The sequence below is a fragment of the Enhydra lutris genome, unplaced genomic scaffold (assembly GCF_002288905.1).
Source record: "Enhydra lutris kenyoni isolate GAN:26980312 unplaced genomic scaffold, ASM228890v2 scaffoldscaffold9, whole genome shotgun sequence".
Classification (NCBI taxonomy): Eukaryota; Metazoa; Chordata; class Mammalia; order Carnivora; family Mustelidae; genus Enhydra; species Enhydra lutris.
Window position 1 is genome coordinate 4440817 of NW_019154093.1, and position 19434 is coordinate 4460250.

At 46.1% G+C, this 19434-nt stretch overlaps 1 protein-coding gene across 1 annotated transcript in view; it reads right to left on the reverse strand.

The window, feature by feature from the left end:
- Positions 1–888: 888 nt before the first annotated feature.
- Positions 889–19434, reverse strand: part of LOC111143280 (tyrosyl-tRNA synthetase) — a 36917-nt gene continuing 18371 nt past the window's right edge. The window contains exons 6-13 of the mRNA XM_022496910.1: positions 16236–16328; positions 14076–14211; positions 13494–13579; positions 5832–5967; positions 4653–4750; positions 3612–3805; positions 2975–3116; positions 889–1746 (exon numbers count right to left, since the gene is read on the reverse strand). Coding sequence (XP_022352618.1) covers positions 1636–1746; positions 2975–3116; positions 3612–3805; positions 4653–4750; positions 5832–5967; positions 13494–13579; positions 14076–14211; positions 16236–16328 — 996 coding nt within the window. The 3' untranslated portion in view covers positions 889–1635. The remainder of the gene's footprint in view (positions 1747–2974; positions 3117–3611; positions 3806–4652; positions 4751–5831; positions 5968–13493; positions 13580–14075; positions 14212–16235; positions 16329–19434) is intronic.

Below are 19434 nucleotides of genomic sequence, written 5' to 3' on the forward strand. Positions count from 1 at the left end.
GCAGCCCTGGAGCTGCTGGAGGTGGGAGGGAGCCCAGCTTCTGTGTTTTCTTGACCGGCTCCCGCCCCCTTCCCTCTCAATGTTACTTGAGCTCCTTATCCTCAGCTAAAATTTTCTGAGCTTGTTTCCCCACTGGGTAAGACAGAGTACAAAGGAGAAGGGAGGATCTAGAAGAGGCAACCCTTCTTTGTCCTTTGGGGTAAATGAGCTTGACCTAGTGCAAATGGAGAGACCAAAAGCCTCTGATTTTTAATTTCCATAAAATGTTAGAGAGAGAAGTATATATATATTTCTTTAAATTTTTGAGTCTTTGATATGTCTATACCAACAATCCATTCCCTCTCCCCTGAAGCCTGAGTGAGACACATGAAGAAGCTGTGTGTGTTTCATTCAAAGGTATTAATTAAATGATTAAAACTTGGCTGTGGTTTGCTGCTTCTTAAGAGGGGAGGGACAGGGGTTAGGGTTGGGGTCTGGTCCATTATTAGGAGAGAAAACATGCTTTCTGCCTCCTCTAAGCACTGGACCCCACAGGGGCCTCTGCTTTTTTTTGCTCGACTCTTAAGCAGGTTCTACACCCAGGGCGGAGCCTGATGCAGGGCTTGATCTCACAACCCTGAGATCCTGACCTGAGCAGAAATCAAGTCTGGCGCTCAATTGACACAGCCACCCAGACACCCCGGCCTCTTCTGCTTTTATCGCCAAAGAAAAAGTCAAAGTTTCTATGATCCACCCACTTCACACACAGCCCCCCCGCCCCCTGCCAGCCCCATCCCCTATTACAGGGTCAAAAGTCCAGGATACAAGACTAGCCTGGGTGAGGGGTCCAGCAGCTGCTCCAAACTTGTGTTCCTACGGCCCCGCGTGCAGACAGCCCCGTCCAGACACTCTTGTTCGGACTGTTTATTGGAATTCATAACAGTGACAGTGATTCTGATCCTGATGCCTTATGAAGAAGTAGCCCTCGCTCTGAAGAAAGATTCAGGCTGTGCCGTCTGCCTTACTTCTGATATTAACACACAGCTGGTTTAGGGAATGTCTCAACCCAGCAGGATCAAGGGAAAGAAATGGCAGCAGAGCCCTGCAGGCCGGGCCTCAGGGTTGCCAGGCACTGGGGAAGGCTGCCCACTGCTTGGTAGACCGCTAGGTTCTCTGTTTTCCCCTCCCTTTCCTTTTTGAATCCCACAATTTCCTGTTGGGGAAAGGCTGTAATTAGCCCAGTTCAAGCACCAGATCCCAGACAGAGGCACAGCTGCTGGGAGAACTCTAGGAAAACACGGGAACCAATATTTTTCCAATTAGAAGGACTGTGGCATAACCCTTTTGTATGAGTTCTATTGAAACCAGATTTCTCCAGTCAGCTGCCAGGGGAAGAAGGTAGAGCGGAGACTCCCTGTGGTCGCCCCACCCACATTACCACCCTGGAGCTCAGCGACAGTCGACAGTCCGACAGTCGGAACAGTATGGTTCTGGATTTGGAGAGGCTGAGCTCCGGCTTACTGAGTTCCACCCCTGATAACGTCCCCAACTTCCTGCTTTGGTGTCCTGGGAGATGGGTAAATGGGTAAAGGACAGAGCAAACTGAGACAGCAGATGACTTGGGAGATGGGAGAAGGGAGCAGGATGCTGGGGTAGCTAGCTGATGTTCCCCCCTTTCAGCGATTTACAGGAGACACACCCCAGCTTGGTCATGAAGTTGGTTTGCTTCCACTGTGCAATGCAGTCCTCAGAGGTTTTAAAGTCGGCCTGCAGAGAGTAAACAGAAGCCATGAATGGGGTGGTGAGGGGAGGCGTTGACAGCCCTTCCCTCCTGTGCCTCTCTCTCCACTACCAGCAAGCCTGCCCACTGAGGCATTTAGTTCAGGAAAACGGTCACGACTAAGTGCAAAGAACTATGTACCAAGACAGCAGCGTTCCAATAGTGAAAACCTGAGAACAACTTCCATGTCTAACAAGGTTAAATAATTTTGTCACATTATGACAATTACGATTCACTACTGCACAATCAGATCACCGCTCAGTATTTAAGAAGACAGGGAAGTTTTTCTGGCATCCAGTTAAAGAGAAAAATAAACATATGGTGGGACTCAAACTGTAAATATATTACCTCCCTGCACTGAAGCGGTCCACAAAGAAATAATCACTAATGCTATTTCCCAGGAACTAGGTGTCAGGACTATGGATATTTTGTCTCCTTCATGTTCCCTATACTTTGGATGGTTCTACATTGGAAACCTATTTTATAGCCTGGAAAAGTAAGTGATCCAAAAAAGCAGCCTGGGAAAGCCGGAGAGGAGGGAGTGGGTAGAAGTGTGCCTGCCACGCGGGGCCAAGCAACAGGTAGAAAGCACTCTAAATGCCCCCCAGACATACCCTGGCTGAGCCAGGAAAGGCGGGATTACTAGGGAAGGTCACACGTGTCGTGTTAGCTCCACGAGGAGAGGAAAACAGTGGCTGCTTGGTTTATGATGTAGCCCGGAGCTCCTAGAAAAGGGGCCGACATACGCATCAGGGGCTCACGACTTGCTGAAGGAAGGAATGCATTCAGGGGTTGCGGCGACATGCTGTGTTAGACTCCATGCCCCAGAGGGCAGAGAGAGAATGAGTGCTCCAAGACCGGGGGGGGGTGGGGGTGGGGAATCCTGGCTCCATGGCTTCTGGGGACCCTGTGTGGCCTTGGCAGGTAATCTGCCAGATAAAACAGGGATAACCCTGTGCTCCGGACTGAAGATCAGAAGAGGAAATGTCTGAGTCCCCCACACAGTGCTTCAAGGAGTCTGTTGGTGCTCAGTCCCTGTGAGGGTTCCCATGCTCTGCAGGCGCCTGCCCCCTCCCCTCCCCAAAAGGTCTGGACGCAGGAAGGGAGAGGCACAGAGGCAGGAAGGGCGGGGGAGGGGCCGAGGTGGACTCGGGGGAGTCTGGGGACCCAGTCCAGGCGGCCCAGGCAAGAGAGCTGGCATGGCCAGCTACTGACCTGCAACTTCTCGAAGACTTTCTTCTTGGGCTTGAGCTCTTCATCTGGCTGGCCCTTCTCATAGCCCTTCACGAACACTCGCTCACCAGGAGCAGAGCCTGCAGGAGGGTCCAGAGGCTCCACCTGGCGGGTCAACCCCTCTCTGAGAAGACACACAGGATGAGGGAGGAGTGAGGCTGTGGCCTGCCTGTAGCTGCTGTGGAAGCCAAGGCCTTAGGGCCTCTACGTAGGGGCCCTCAGGGCAGAGCTACTGGGATGGGCTATCGGGATGCTACTGGGATGGGCTGACCTGTGCTACCCCGAAATGCTCTGTCTGGAGAGACACCCAAATCTGGGTTTTCGGCAGGAGGAAGTAGGATATAACAGAAGCAAGGCCCGATCGGCCAGTCAGAATCAGGTAGGACTCCTGGCTCCGACTTAACTGGGAGAGAGACTCCGGCACGTGCCTACTGCTCCAAGCCTTCGGATTTCTGTCTTAATAAAACTGACTTTAGGTAAAGCGCATTATTCGCAGTTATGTGTCCAGGAACTCATTCCTTCATCTTTTGGACTGGGTCCTCAGGGCTTCCACCTGGCGTGGGGAAGGGCGTTGCGTGGGCCCATTCCCTCCCCCTCCCCACCCCCTGTTCTCACTCACGTCGAGGCGCACAGAAGCATGCCTTGGGACTCGATGCCTCTCATCTTCTGGGGCTTCAGGTTGCACAGCACCACCACCAGCCGGTCCCGCAACTCCTCCTCGGGCACGAACTGCACCAGGCCGCTCACCACAGTCCGAGGCTCGGCTTCCCCCACATCGATCTTCTCCACATACAGGCTGTCTGCATCCGGGTGCTGCGCGAGAGGTCAGGCCAGATGGGACCGTAACGCACTGGGTCACGGGTGGCGCCAGCGAGCCCTGAACGCCGTGGTGGGCACCACTCCCCGGCATAGGCTCCTCAGGGGCCCCTGGAGCAAACTCTCTCCAGGTCCCAGATAGCAGACCGGAGAATGGGTCGGGAGGGTTCATTTTACTGTCTGCCAAGAGGCAGGCTTCGAGTAAAAGGAGGGGCGAGCAGTGTCCCCCAGAGGTTAAGTGGCCCGAACCTTCTGGGTGGCGACCATTACAGCCACACACTGCCCCAGCCTGGAGGAGGATGGAGGACAGTGCTGGCCTTGCCATCTCAGAGAGCACCCGCAGCTACCTCAAAGTTGTTTCCGTAGCTGGGTCTATGCTGTGAAAAAGAATGCTGGTAGAGAAAAAAGTCCACAATGGTCCCAGGTCCCTGGTTGCATAACCTTTTCCTCTGGGGAAAAAGGAAGTCCCTCTCCCTTCCCCATTTTCAGGGGTGTGTGGGATGGGACAGCAGGACCAAGCGGCTGATCGGAGATAAGGCCTGCAGCTAAGTCCAGACAAGGTGGTACAGACCAGAGGAGTCTATGGGACCGGATTTAATGGATAAGCAAGCTCCCTCTGACTAATATCCTCCCCCCATCCTGAGTTCCTGGCTGTGTCTGGTTGCACAAGGTCCAGAGGCAGCAAAGGGAAAAGCCCGACACCTGCAATTAGGCACCTGCGTTCTGACTTGCAATGTGACCTCAGGGAAGTAACTTCTCATCCCAGGCCAGGTTTCCCTCAGATGGAAACAACAGACAAACGTGACCCCATCTGCCTCTCTGGGATGTGGTGAAAAATGAGTACCTTCTCCACACTAATGACTTTCCCCACGCGGATATCCAGCCGGGACGGGATGACCTCCTCTGGTTCTGAATTCTTGGCAGGGCCTTTGGCAACTGTCTCTGGGAATGAGAAGAGCCCCAAAGGGTCAGAACCCTCCTTCGCCATGACAGGTCAACCGCTGACACACCCACTGGGAACACTAGCAGGGTTTCATGTAGAACTCCAGAATCTACCCCTTTAGTTATATCTTTTCTCTTTTTGAAGTCATCTCTACGCCTAATATGGGACTCAAACTCATGACCCCGAGCTCAAGAGTCATAGGCTCTACCAAATGAGCCAGCCAGGGGCCCCCTAGTTATATCTTCCTTAAAACAGGATCAGCAGGGCACCTGGTTGGCTCAGTGGGTTAAGCCTCTGCCTTCGGCTCAGGTCATGATCTCAGAGTCCTGGGATGGAGCCCCGCATCTGCCTCTCTGCTCAGCAGGGAGCCTGCTTCCCCCCGCCTGCTGCTCTGCCTACTTGTGATCTCTCTGTCAAACAAACAAAATCTTAAAAAAAAAAACAAAAAACAAACAAACAAAAAAAACAAAACCCAGGATCAGCAACCTTTGAGAAGTGACATGCCAGATTTTCATCTATTGTTTCCCTCAGGTATCTGGCGGGGAGGAAACGGGGTTGGGGGGCAGTAGTAGCTTGGCTACCTTTAGGTGTTTCCATTTGTGCTCTCCACATACATTTATTGAGTTGGGAGAGTTACACAAAACCACCCATGTTGATATCTCAGTGCCACGGGTTAAGTGGATAGCCAGCTAAGAGCCAGTCAGAAGCATACGGAAAGGAATTGGGCAAAGCTGAAGATGAGCTTCCCTAAGGAGCTGTGCAGGCTCTGAGCAGCTCTGTTCCCTCATGGTCTAACCCAACTGCTCCCTTAACTGAAGGATTGAGTGAAGGATCACAGTACATGTCTCACACCAGTAGACTGGGACAACAGGATGTAATCATAGTATTGCCCAAACCTAAATCCCGATGACTCAAGTTCCATTCCAGAGGTCAATGGGCTAGGATATTCCTGCACTTCTGACCCCCTGGCTTCTCGGGCTCTCGATTTAAGACAGACCCTTTTTGGAAGCCCACCGACAGGTGCTCTGTTGTGATGACGTCATGCAGCCCTTGGCCCCTGACCTCCCGGGCTGGCCTTACTTTGCTTGGAGGGCTCTGGGTAGGCAGCGCTGGTCAGTTTCTTCAGGGCAGGGGTGTTAAACTTTTCCCGGATAGGATCCAGCAACTTGTTCAGGGCGACCTCCACAGAATTCTTCAGGTCTCCAGGATGTACAACCTGTGGAAGTGTGCAAAGGGCCGGTGAGGGGAGCCACCTGAGGGGGGGCATGACACGTCTGACTAACGACAATGTGTGGTGTAGGATCCAGGCCGCTGACCCTCAGAGCAGCCCCGTGAAGCTGACAAAGCCAAGAGGAGGACACAGGTTCAGGAAGATTTTCTTGTCCGAGATTTACGTCTTTTGACTCTGAATTCCATCCTAACTTGAGGGATTGTATCTTATTAAGATTTATTTATTTGAGGGCGCCTGGGTGGCTCAGTCGTTAAGCAGCTGCCTTTGGCTCAGATCATGATCCCAGAGTCCTGGGATGGAGCCCCGCATTGGGCTCCCTGCTCGGTGGGAAGCCTGCTTCTCCCTCTCCCACTCCCCCTGCTTGTGTTCCATCTCTTGCTGTCTCTTTCTCCCTGTCAAATTAAAAAAAATAAATAAATCTTAAAAAAAAAAAAATTTTTCTTTATTTGGGGAGGAGCAAGATGGCAGAGGAATAGGAGACTGAGATATCATCAGGTCCAAGAAGTTCAGCTAGATAGTTATCAAATCATTCTGAACACCTACAAACTCAACAGGAGATGGAGGAGAAGAGGAGCAGCAATTCTAGGAAATCTAGCAAATCTAGAAAATCGACATCTTTCCAGAAGGCAGGACGGGCAGAGAAGTGAATCCGAGGCAACATAAGGGAAGACAGACCATGGGGGGAGGGGCTGGCTCCTGGCAAGTGAAAGAGCAGTGGGGCACAAAATCAGAACATTTAGAAGTCTGCTCTGCAGAGGGATGTCACTCCAGAAGCTAAGCCAGCTGTGGAGCCCTCAAGGGGACAGTGTGGTCTCAGGACCCATGGGGACACAAAAAGAACAGGGGTGTCTGAGTGGTGGCAGAGCTCCCAGGTATCAGAGCAGGGAAGCCGGCTGCAGAGATGGAGCTGAGGAGTGAGCTCTCAGCTCAGGGTCACCTTAAACCATGATCGAGGCATAGTCAGGCCACTGCTCTTCAAGCAGGGACCCCACGTGGCAGATCCGGAGGGACCTCCTCTTTCCTCCTCCAGGAGGAGTGGCGGGGGAATGAGTGACAGGATCTGCTGGATTTGGAGACTGCAAACGGGGCTGTGCACCAGAGACAGAAACGCTCGGTCACAGGCCAGGTGAGCTCAGAGTGCGGCCGGAGACCAGGGAGACGGGAGGGATCGACTGCTTTTCTCTGAGGTTGCACTGAGAAGTGGGGCCCTGAGCTCTTGGCTCCTATGGGCCAGAGACTGGGAGGCTGCCATCTTCACTCCTGTCCTCCAAAGCTGTATGGAAAGTGTTCAGGGAGCCCCAAACTGTGAAGATTACTTAGCCTCGCCCCTGGCAAATGTGGTGCAATTCCACTTCAGGCAAAGACACTTGAGAATCACAGCAACAGGCCCCTCCCCAAGAAGATCAGCAAGAACATCCAGCCAAGACCAAGTTTACTGATCAATGAGAACTGCAGGATGCCAGAGCTAAGGGAAAGCAACACATAGAATTCATGGCTTTCTTCCCCATGATCCTTTAGTCTTTCAAAGTTATATTTTTTTAATTTTATTTTTTTCTTATTCTATTTTTAAAAATTTTTCCTCTTTCCTATTTTAACATTTCTGAACTATTTTATCCTCTCAATATCTTTTAAAAAATCTTTTCTAATTTTCATCATTATAGTCACATTTTATCCTTTCATTGAATTTAACCTTGTATTTGTATACACACAAGTTTTTTTTTCCTTTAAAATTCTGGGATACAATTTCTTTTAATAGGTCAAAATGTACCCTAAATCTAGCACACAGCTTTGTCCTAGTCTCCAGCCTGATCACATTCTTTCCTCTTTTTTCAAACAACTTATCAATTCTTTTTTTTTTTTTAAAGATTTTATTTATTTATTTGACAGAGAGAAATCACAAGTAGGCAGAGAGGCAGGCAGAGAGAGAGGAGGAAGCAGGCTCCCTGCTAAGCAGAAAGCCCGATGCGGGGCTTGAACCCAGGACCTGGGATCATGACCTGAGCTGAAGGCAGCAGCTTAACCCACTGAGCCACCCAGGCGCCCCCCTTTTTTTTTTTTAGAATCTTTAAATTTTCATCTTTATAGACATATTCCATCCCTTCATCATGTTTACCCTTATTTTTGTATTTTTGTATTAAGATATAAGTTTATCTTTCTTTAAAATTTTGGGAGGTAGTTTCTTCTAACAGATTAAAATACACCCAAAATCAAGTGTGGGGCTCTGCTCTATTCACCAGTCTAACATACATATATATATATATATATATATATATATATATATATATTTTTTTTTTTTTTTTTTTGGTTCCCCTTTTCCCCCAGTTTCGGGTCTCTTCTGATTTGGTTAGTATATATTTTTCTGGGGTCATTGCTACCCTTTTAGTATTTTGTTCTCTCATTCATCTATTCTTATCTGGATAAAATGACAAGGCAGAAAAACAGCACACAAAAAAGAACAAGAGGCAGTACCAATGGCTAGGAACCTAATCAATACGGACATTGGTAATATGTCAGAACTAGAGTTCAGAATGATTCTCAAGGTGCTAGCTGGGCTCAAAAAAAGCATGGAAGATACTAGAGAATCCTTTTCTGGAGAAATAAAATCCCTTTCGGGAGAAATAAAAGAACTAAAATCTAACCAAGTTGAAATAAAAAAAGCTATTAATGAGGGGAAATAAAAAATGGAGGCTCGGGGCGCCTGGGTGGTCAGTGGGTTAAAGCCTCTGCCTTCGGCTCAGGTCATGATTCCAGGGTCCTGGGATTGAGCCCTGCATCGGGCTCTCTGCTCAGCAGGGAGCCTGCTTCCCTTCCTCTCTCTGCCTACCTGTGATCTCTGTCAAATAAATAAAATAAAATCTTAAAAAAAAAAAAAAGGAGGCTCTTACTGCTACAATAAATGACGCAGAAGAAAGAATTAGTGATATAGAAGACCAAATGATGGAGAATAAAGAAGCTGAGCAAAAGAGAGACAAACAACTACTGGACCACAAGGGAAGAATTTGAGAGAGATAAGTGATACCATAAGATGAAACAATATTAGAATAATTGGGATTCCAGAAGAAAGAAGAAAAAGAGAGGCAGAAGGTGTATTGGAGCAAATTATAGTAGAGAATTTCCCTAATTTGGCGAAGGGAACAAGCATCAAAATCCAGGAGGCACAGGGTACCCCCCCCTCAAAATCAGTAAAAATAGGTCCACACCCCATCATCTAATAGTAAAAGTTACAAGTCTTAGTGACAAAGAGAAAATCCTGAAAGCAGCTCGGGATAAGAGGTCTGTAACATACAATGGTAGAAATATTAGACTGGCAGCAGACCTATCCACAGAGACCTGGCAGGCCAGAAAGGACTGGCATGATATATTTAGAGCATTGAATGAGAAAAATATGCAGCCAAGAATACTATATCCAGCTAGCCAGTCACTGAAAATAGAAGGAGAGATAAAAAGCTTCCAGGACAAACAAAAACTGAAAGAATTTGCAAACACCAAAGCAGCCCTACAGGAAATATTGAAAGGGGTCCTCTAAGCAAAGAGAGAGCCTAAAAGTAACACAGACCAGAAAGGAACAGAGATAATATACAGTAACAGTCACCTTATAGGCAATATAACGGCAGTAAATTCACACCTTTCAATAGTTACCCTGAATGTAAATGGGCTAAATGCTCCAATCAAAAGACAAAAGGTATCAGAATGGATAAAAAACTAAGACCCATTGATACACTGTCCACAAGAAACTCATTTTAGGGGTGCCTGGGTGGCTCAGTGGGTTAGGCCTCTGTTTTCCGCTCAGGTCATGATCTCGGGGTCCTGGGATTGAGCCCTGCATCGGGCTCTCTGCTCAGTGGCAGCCTGCTTCCCCCTACTCCTTCCTGCCTGCCTCTCTGCCTACTTGTGATAAATAAATAAAATCTTAAAAAAAAAAAAAAAAAGAAACTCATTTTAGACCCAAAGACACCTCCAGATTTAAAGTGAGGGGGTGGAAAACAATTTACCATGCTAATAGACATCAAAAGAAAGCTGGGGTGGCAATCCTTGTAACAGATAAATAAGATTTTAAGCCAAAGACTATAATAAGAGATAAGGAAGGACACTATGTCATACTTAAAGGGACTGTCCAACAAGAAGATCTATCAATTTTAAATATATATGCCCCTAACATGGGAGTAGACAATTATATTAACCAGTTAATAACAAAATCAAAGAAACAGATCAACAACAATACAATAATAGTAAACACCTTAGTGTTAGTAAAAACCGTTAACACCCCCTCACTGAAATGGACAGATCATCTAAGCAAAAGATCAACAAGGAAATAAGGGCTTTAAATGACACACTGGACCAGATGGACATCACAGATACATTCAGAACATTCCATCCCAAAGCAACAGAATACACCTTCTTCTCTAGTGCACATGGAACATTCTCCAGAATAGATCACATCCTGGGTCAGAAATCAAGTCTCAGTTGGTACCAAAAGACTGGGATCATTCCCTGCATATTTTCAGACCACAATGCTCCGAAGCTAGAACTCAATCACAAGAGGAAAGCTGGAAAGAACTCAAATACATGGAGGTTAAAGGGCATCCTACTAAAGAAAGAATGGGTCAACCAGGAAATTAAAGAAGAATTTTAAAAATTCATGGAAACAAATGAAAATGAAAACACAACTGTTCAGAGTCTTTGGGACACAGCAAAAGCAGTCCTGAGAGGAAAGTATATAGCCATATAAACCTTTCTCTAGAAACAAGAAAGATCTCAAGTACACAACCTAACCCTAAAGGAGCTGGAGAAAGAACATCAAATAAAGCCTAAACTCAGCAGAAGAGAAATAATAAAGATCAAGAGCAGAAATCAATGAAAGATGTATTTATTTATTTATTTATTTATTTGAGAGACAGAGTGCATGCAGGGCTGGGGGTCAGAGGGAGAGGGAGAGAGAGAACTTGAAGCAGGCTACATGCCCAGCGTGGAGCCCAGTGTGGGGCTGCATCTCATGACCCTGAGATCATGACCTGAGCTGCAATAACTTGAGGGATTTTAGAGGCTGAATTTTTTTTTTTTTTTTAGGCTGAACGTTTTTATTAATCAAATTCTTCTAGTCCCCCCATTCATGTTTCGAGCGGTGGCATGAACCAGGGGCTATTTACAGGCGGAGAAACACCCACAGAGGCAATCCGAGGAGATAGCCTGGCAGGGAGCTGGGCGAGCGAGAAGAGAGAGCGAAGGCATTAGACAGACCGGGGCTAGAGTCCCAGCTGGCTATGTGACCCTGAACCAGGCACTTAACCCCTCTAAGTTTGGGATACTTTACTTAAGAACTGAAGAGAATACCTATATCTCAGAGTGTCAGAATGAGGATTCAGTCCCATAATGTGGGTGAATATGGTGAGTGATGCTTGTACGGGGCGGGGCACAGCCATTTGATTCTTCTTCTTGTGTCCTGTAACTGGTACTTTCATATCCCAAATCCAGCCTGAGAGGCTCCGCTAGATATTCTGAGGAGTTATCTCTTAGCTGTCGATACCTGTAATACAACAGTGCCTCCATTTTTGCTTCTGATACTCTCTCATTTCTTTCGGAATGTTTAGTTTTTAACATCAGAAAAGCTTTAGACCTGCTCTGTCCAGTACGACAGCCGCTAGCCGTGTGGGGCTATCTGAGTGTAAAGTACGATTCAGTTTCTCAGTTGCACAGGGCTCACAGAAAGGCTGACCACACATGACCAGCGGCAGCCACGTGAGAGAGCACACCCTGAATGTGTCAGCCCTCATAGAAAGTTCTATGGGCTAGTGCTATTCTAGGCTTTTCTTCAGACCCACTACTTCTATCCTTCTCATTATTTCCACAGATGACTGTTCATGGGGCTGAGGAGTGACGTGTGGGTTTTGTGGCTACCTCAAACTGCACGTAGAGAGCTTCAGAGCAATGGCTGTGAAACATCCAAAAAATGGGCCTTAAGGGCCGCAGAGCTCTGAGGTCATGGAGACTTTTCCTCTATTTGATGTTCAAACCCTCACACCGTGTTGCCTGCAGGGGGCTTCTGGCCTCTGCCTGAACACCTCAGTGATGGGGACGCAAGGACAGGTGAGGCAGCCTGGCCCACTGCCATCCAACAAAGGTTGCTGCACGGCTCTCCCTGATGTTGAACCTGAACGTGCCCCACCTGCAGGCCTGGCTTAGCCCTCTGGGGCCACAGGAAGAAATCCAACCCGTCCCCCGCGAGAAAGTCTGCCATGAATCTGAGGAGGACCGAACGCAGGCCTGATTCCCAGCCACACATCCCCAGTTCTTTCAACTGTGCCTCTGCGACAAAGATTTCGGTCTGTTCCCTAACACAGTCCCCTTCGTCTCCCCAGCACAGCCCAGACTGTCTAACAAACCTCATAAAATCGAAGTCTAGGCCTGGATGCAAAGCCCCAAATGTACTCACACCAGTGGAGAACTGAATGGACTCCCTGGTTCCAGACTACACATTTTCCATATCTTTTTTTTTTTTTTTAAGATTTTATTTATTTATTTGAGAGAGAGACAGAGAGAGCATGAGCGAGGAGAAGGTCAGAGAGAGAAGCAGACTCCCCATGGAGGGGGGAGCCCGATGCGGGACTCGATCCCAGGACTCCCAGGATCATGACCTGAGCCGAAGGCAGTCGTCCAACCAACTGAGCCACCCAGGCGTCCCACATTTTCCATATCTTACAGCAAGACCCCGTTCACATTTCTGACAGCCCAATCACACTGCTGATTCAACCCAAAGTCAGAGCCAATCAAAAGCCTTCATTTCCTTCCCCATATGCACCACTATCACATCTTCCCTTTAGGACCTGGCCCTGCCTGGCTCGCCCACAACACTCCGCCAATTTGTCAGACCAAACCACTTGCGATTCTGTACCGTGCTATTTCATCGTCCTGTGTCAGGCACAATTTATTCCCTCTATTTGGATGTCATCTCCTCTGCAAAGCTTTGCCCCATAGCCCGGTAATCACTTCCTCCCATCTTCTCTCTGGACCACGTATACACCATCATCGCACAGCCACATGGCAATGATGTTTATTTACACGTCCGCCTTTCCTTCTGGACCACGAGCTTTGTGAGGATTTAATCCTCTGTAATGCCAGCCCTCACTGTGGTGCCAAACTCATGGGTATCCAGGAATTCTTTTCTTAAGCTGTCTCTTGAGGTCAGCAGGATCCTCTATGCTGTCCTTTCCTAGGTGTTTCTTTTCTGAACTCTGACTTTGCACCTGTCCCTGAAATGCTTCACCTTGCTGGGTTTGGTCCCTCGTTCCAGGTTAAATCCTTTGCAGAGTGATTAGGACACCAATATTTTAGCTTTGGGCCATTTGCTCGCCTAACCTGTGAACTACCCGAATCCTCATTAAGCCACTGCCCGTGATACACAGCCCTGGAGAACATCAAGTGGAGACTTGGGGCAGGTGCTAGAAAGCTGGCTAGGCCAAGGAGAGGTCTGGCAGAAGGAATTCGGGGGGGGATTTCTCCTCCTCTGGGATTACCTCGTCAGCGAAGTCCTTTTCCAGGTCCAAGTAAGAAGTATAGGTTTTGTTCCCACCCCACTTCTCATCTCGAAGGATCACAAACTCTGTAAGACAAAGGATCCATGCCAACAAACTCATCGATAATGGCAAAGTCAGCAGTCCTAGCTCAAATGGTACGGATACTTGTAGTTTCTGTTATACATTTTCAATTTTTATTCTGTTACACATTTCAACTTTATTATATGATATATATATTTATATATCTTATTGTTCTTAAATCAGATGAGCCGGCAACCCAGCTGGCACCCATGCTCAAGGGGAAGGATTGTGCCTTCCATTTCTTTCGTCTTGCTCTAATTCGGCATGCCTGTGCCCACCCTCATTTCCACAACCCCCACCCACCTTGACACTCTGCTTAGAACCCAACCTGGTGACAATCTCATGGGCCATGAAATCACATCCCAAGTGCAAGTGTACCCTGGTATATGAGAAGTCAGAGGGAAGCCCGAAGGAAGACTCTTAACCAACCCCAAGGATGAGCACAGTACTAGCTCTGCTCCCTCCGCCTGGCCTCCAAGAAGCAATCAGCGAGTGTCTTACCGGACTTGAGGGGAAAGAGGACATGCTTGATGAAGGACAGAACCCCATTGTTCTCCACATTCCCTGGCTCACAGAAGGCCTTCTTTAGTTTTTTCTTCACATCCTCCTTCCGGTCAAGAAGATCAATCTTGGACTCCTAGAAGCCAAAAAGGAGAAGGGACCGTTTATGGTGGGGAATGAGATATGCTCAACTAATCTGTGTTTTTTTTTTTTTTTTTAACAGAGGTTTAAACATTAACAACTTTAATAAAAGCAGTATTAATCAGAGTCAAGAACCACTCACAATATTGCCACCTGACAAAAATCACGATTTCAGTTTTCCTGTGTTCTTCCCAGGCCTGAAATATGCAGAATCGTTACAAACTCGCAGTTGGAGAACAAATGTCTACCCTTTGCTTTTTTACTTGAGACCATATTGTAAGTATTTCTGAGGGGCTACCTAGTCTTTGTGTCCAAATATTTTTTTTTTAAAGATTTTATTTATTTATTTGACAGAGAGAGAGGGAACACAAGCAGGGGGAGTGGGAGAGGGAGAAGCAGGCTGCCCACCGAGCAGAGAGCCTGATGCAGGGCTCGATCCCCGGACCCCAGGATCACAACCTGAGCCAAAGGCAGACGCTTGATGACTGAGCCACCCGGGTGCCCCTTTGCTTCTAATTTTTATGCTGTATCACACTCCCAGTTATTAGTGACAAGATGATTTCTGAACTGTTAGATTATGTTCTAATTTTGACAAATTATATACAATAGTACAATGAACATCTCTGCAGAGGTTTTTACTGTTTTTGTTTCTGCCTTCTCTAGGATTATTTCCTTAACCTACCCGAAACTGCCAGGCCCAAAACTATTTTACGAAAGGGGCGTATTCCTGGTCATTGCCCAAAACAGTATGTGAGTGGCTTGCTGCATGGCAAACCCCCAACCCAGGTACTATCTAGTAAATAGAGCCATCTTCTCTTTTTAGGTAGTAGAAACTGTTTCTTATTTTGGAGTGAGTAAGCGCATGGTTCTTTGGGTTCAGTGGTTACCAAATTCTGGTCTGTGTATGCCTGCGTATGAGTCATCTGGGGTGAAAAAAGGAAGTTACTGGAAGATGAATCAAAATCTCTCCCCCTCTCTCTCTGCCTGCCTCTCTGCCTACTTCTGATCTCTCTCTCTCTGTCAAATAAATTAAAAAAAAAAAAAAAATCTTCAAAATCTCTTGAGGTTGGGCCAGGTATTGGTATCTTTAAAAAGCTCTCTAAGTGATTCTGATGCAATCATGTTCAGGAACTGCTGCTAACACTGACTTCCAGGGCCAAGATACGGTGAAAGTCACTAAACAGGGTGAGTGATATGATATTTTGTCAGAGAAATAACTGATACATGGAAGACTTTAACACAGAGAAAAACAAATATTTTATATATTCCTTGAAAAAATAACAACAGGTTCCACGTGTGTATTTACTGATCTCCGATCAAAGATTGAAAAGTCAGATTTAAAGAACTAGAAGAACACCCAAATGTGACTTCAGTCAGAATCACCTGGTGGAATTTGAAAGAAAATACAGATTCCTAATGTTCCCCAGAACCACTTCATCACAGAATCTCTAAGAACAGCCAAAGCAACATTTGTTGTTGTTGTTTTTAAATTCCCTAGGTGGTTCTGAAGCTCAGCTGTGTTTGGGAACCCAGAAAGCAACCTTTCCCATCTTTGGGTTTCCACTACGTCCTCCATTCTGTATCCTCAGTGATCAAAACAAAAGTGTATTCTTCTGAAGCAGGACTTCTAACTGTTAGAAGATATTGTATTTATCACAGTAGTTACAGCAAACATCAGCCCGAGAATCCAGATGCTCTACAGTGAAATGTCACCCTAGCCTCACTAACCTCATCATGAATAAGGCTGACGTTGAGCACAGTTCTATGAACGAAGAAACTACTTTTGCCTGTGCATTTTACCAGCCGCAGGGAAAGTGTTAAGGTTATGATGGGATCTCATCAGGACTGTTTCTGGGTCCTTCAATATTCAAGAACCACTGAAATTACCTGGATGGCTTCAGATTCCCTGGAACTCAGATCTACAAGAATTCTGGTTAGCGAGGGGAAATCTTTTGAGTCTTCAATCCTTTTATCTCTTGCTGAGGATTTCTAAACTCAAGTCAGAGTTGGCAAACGTACCTCTTCTGAGGAGCTCATTTTACTGCCAGTTAATCCTGGAACCATGGGATTCATCAGATGGACCCGTTTTGAGTAGCCGAGTGCAGGGAGGTACTGGGGGGTTAGAAAGAAACACACAAAGCTGCTGTTAGTATAAATTCCTCCTCAGTGCCCCAGTCTCATCTAACTTGTCCAGCAATGTGATAGTTTGATATAGCTTTTCCAATCTCTATTTTTTTTTTAACTGAACATACAACCTTTCTTTCTTCCTCTCTTTTTTTAAAGTTTTTACTTGGGGTGCCTGGGTGGCTCAGTGGGTTAAGTCTCTGCCTTTGGCTCAGGTCATGATCTCAGGGTCCTGGGATCGAGCCTCGCATTGGGCTCTCTGCTCAGCAGGGAGCCTGCTTCCCCCCTCTCTCTGCCTACTTGTGATCTCTGTCAAATAAATAAATAAATAAATAAATCTTTAAAAAATTAAAAAAAAATAAGGGTTTTACTTAAACTTAGTTAACATACACCGTAATATTAGTTTCGGGTATAGAATTTAGTGATTCTACACTTCCATTCGTCTCCTGTTGCTCATCACAACAAGCACACACCTTAAGCCCCATCCTCTGTTTCTCCCGTCCCCCACGCACCTCCCCTGTGGTAACCATCAGTTTGTTCTCTACAGTTAAAGAGTCTGTTTCTCGCTTTGCCTCTCTCTCTTTTCATCTCATTTGTTTTGTTTCTTAGATTCCATGTGAGTGAGATCATATGGTATTTTTCTTACCCTGACTGACTGACTTCTTTTCTTTTTTAAAGACTTTATTTATTTGACAGAGTAAAAGAACACAGCAGGGAGAGTGGGAAGCAGAGGGAGAGGGAGAAGCAGGCTCCCCCCTAAGTGGGGAGACCGATGCAGGACTTGATCACAGAACCCTGGGATCATGACCTGAGCTGAAGGCAGACACTTAACCGACTGAACCACCCAGGTGCCCCAGACCAACATATTTCACTTCGCATAATACACTCTAGTTCCATCCATGTCATTGCAGATGATGACATTTCATTTTTTGGGAGGCTGAGTAATACGCCATTGTATTGAACATACAGCCTTTTGATGGTGTATATAACATAAACAAGTTTTCTTTTTCTCAAAAAAAAAAAAAAAAAGGTGTCTGTTTTCTCAACTGCTTTTCTATTAGTATTACATTGTGATTTTTCCATTACATTGGATTTGCCCTGTCACCATAAACAACTCTAAAAGCTGGAAATATATAGAATAACCATTCGTAGGCATTCAACAGCAATAGCAGTAGGGCTACAAGCTTGACAGAAGGGAAAGTAAAGGTGACCCCACACTCACCCTGGCTTTCTTCTTGAGGGCATTTTTTCCAAACCAGGTGCTGAGAAAAAGAGAAGAGCTGTCTGATGAAGCAGAGGAGAGAGAGTTTGGGGTTCAGTACTGCCAGGATGCTGGGATTTGGTAAGGGTTTTAGAGTAAAGCGAGCTCTCCGACCCAAATCTAAGTCAAAATTCCCCCAGTGATTTATGAGCCGACTCATAGCTGTGTGTGCATACAGAAAGACACCAGGAAGCCCAGCAGGGAACAGGTGCTGGGAGGCTGGAGACCCACAGAGAGATTTTAGACACTGGACAGTGCTGGGGAGACAGTATGAAGTTCAGGTCCACTCAGAGTAATGAGGTCTTTGTCAACACTCTGAGATTTGAGTTTGAGACTCCAGAAAGGTCACATCCCAGGAATAAGGACCACATCGTAGGAGGAAGGGCAAAACTGAAACAGACCTGTTCTGACCGAGCCTAGAACCAGTGCTGACAGGATCAAGGTGATAAGGCGTAATTTAACAGCCTACAAAAAGCACAGCACCCTATAAACATAATCCAGAGTCTCTACAACACATCTATGATGTCTCTGATACAATAAAAAAGTATTAGAAATGGCAAAAAGAAAAAAAAAAATGTCTGATAGTTAAGAGAAAACAGTCAATAAAAGCAGACCCTGGAATAATCCAGATATTGGGATAAACAGATCAGGATGTCAAAATGACTATGATTGGTATGTTAAAGGAAACAGAGAGAAAGATGGACAAAATGGATAAAAGACAGGATTTCAAGAGAGAACTGGAATCTATAAAAAAGAACGAACTAGAAGTTCTAAAATGGCATGATACGATATTGGATGGACTTAACAGAAGATAGGTTTGATGAACTTGAAGAAAAGTCAGCAGAGAATAACCCAACTAAGTACAGAAAGGACAAAAAAAAAAAAAAAAAAAAGGCGGGGGGAAACAACAGAACAGAATATAAGAGAAGTGTGGGACATGGTCAAGAAGTCGACCATACGTATAATTAGGGAATTAGGGTCCTAGCACAGGAGAGAGAGAATAGGATAGAAGCAATATTTAAGGAAATAATAGGGGACAATTTCTCCAAATTGAAGAAAACAGACTCAGGAAGCTCAGCAAAATCCAAGTAGGATAAATACCAAGAAAACTATACCCAGGAACATCATAGTCAAATTGCTGAAAATCAGAGACAGAGAAAACTCTAAAAGCAGCCAGAGAAAAGCTGTATTATCTATAAAGGAGAAACAATAATACTTACAGGTGACTTCTCAATGGAAACTAGGGAAGCAAGAGGCAATGGGATGACTCTAAATTTAAAGTGTTAAAAAGAAAAATAATTGCCAACCTAGAATTTGATATCCAGTGAAAACAAAAGAAAGATGTTTTCATTCAGAAGAAAGCTGAAAGAACTTATTATTAACGACGTGCACTACCAATGCCAAATTGGATGGGGGGAGGCTCTTCAGGTCGAAGGAAAATGATTCCAGATGGAAGCCCAGACGCACAGAAGCCCTGGAAGGATCAAGAGTACCAGGAAGAGTGAGTAGGGCTAAGTGTATAGGAAAATTGAGTGCTTAAGGGGCATCTGGGTGGCTCAGTGGGTTAAGCCTCTGCCTTTGGCTCAGGTCATGATCTCAGGGTCCTGGGATCAAGACCCGTATCGGGCCCTCTACTCAGTGGGGAGCCTTCTTCCCCGCCCCCCTGCCTGCCTCTCTGCTTACTTGTGATCTCTGTCAAATAAATAAATAAAATCTTAAAAAAAAAAAATGGAGTGCTTAAAAAGGAATTATAATAAAGTCTTTGGGATTTAAAATACATGTAGAAGTGAACTGTATGACAACAGCACAAAGGGCAGAAGGAGTTAAATGGAT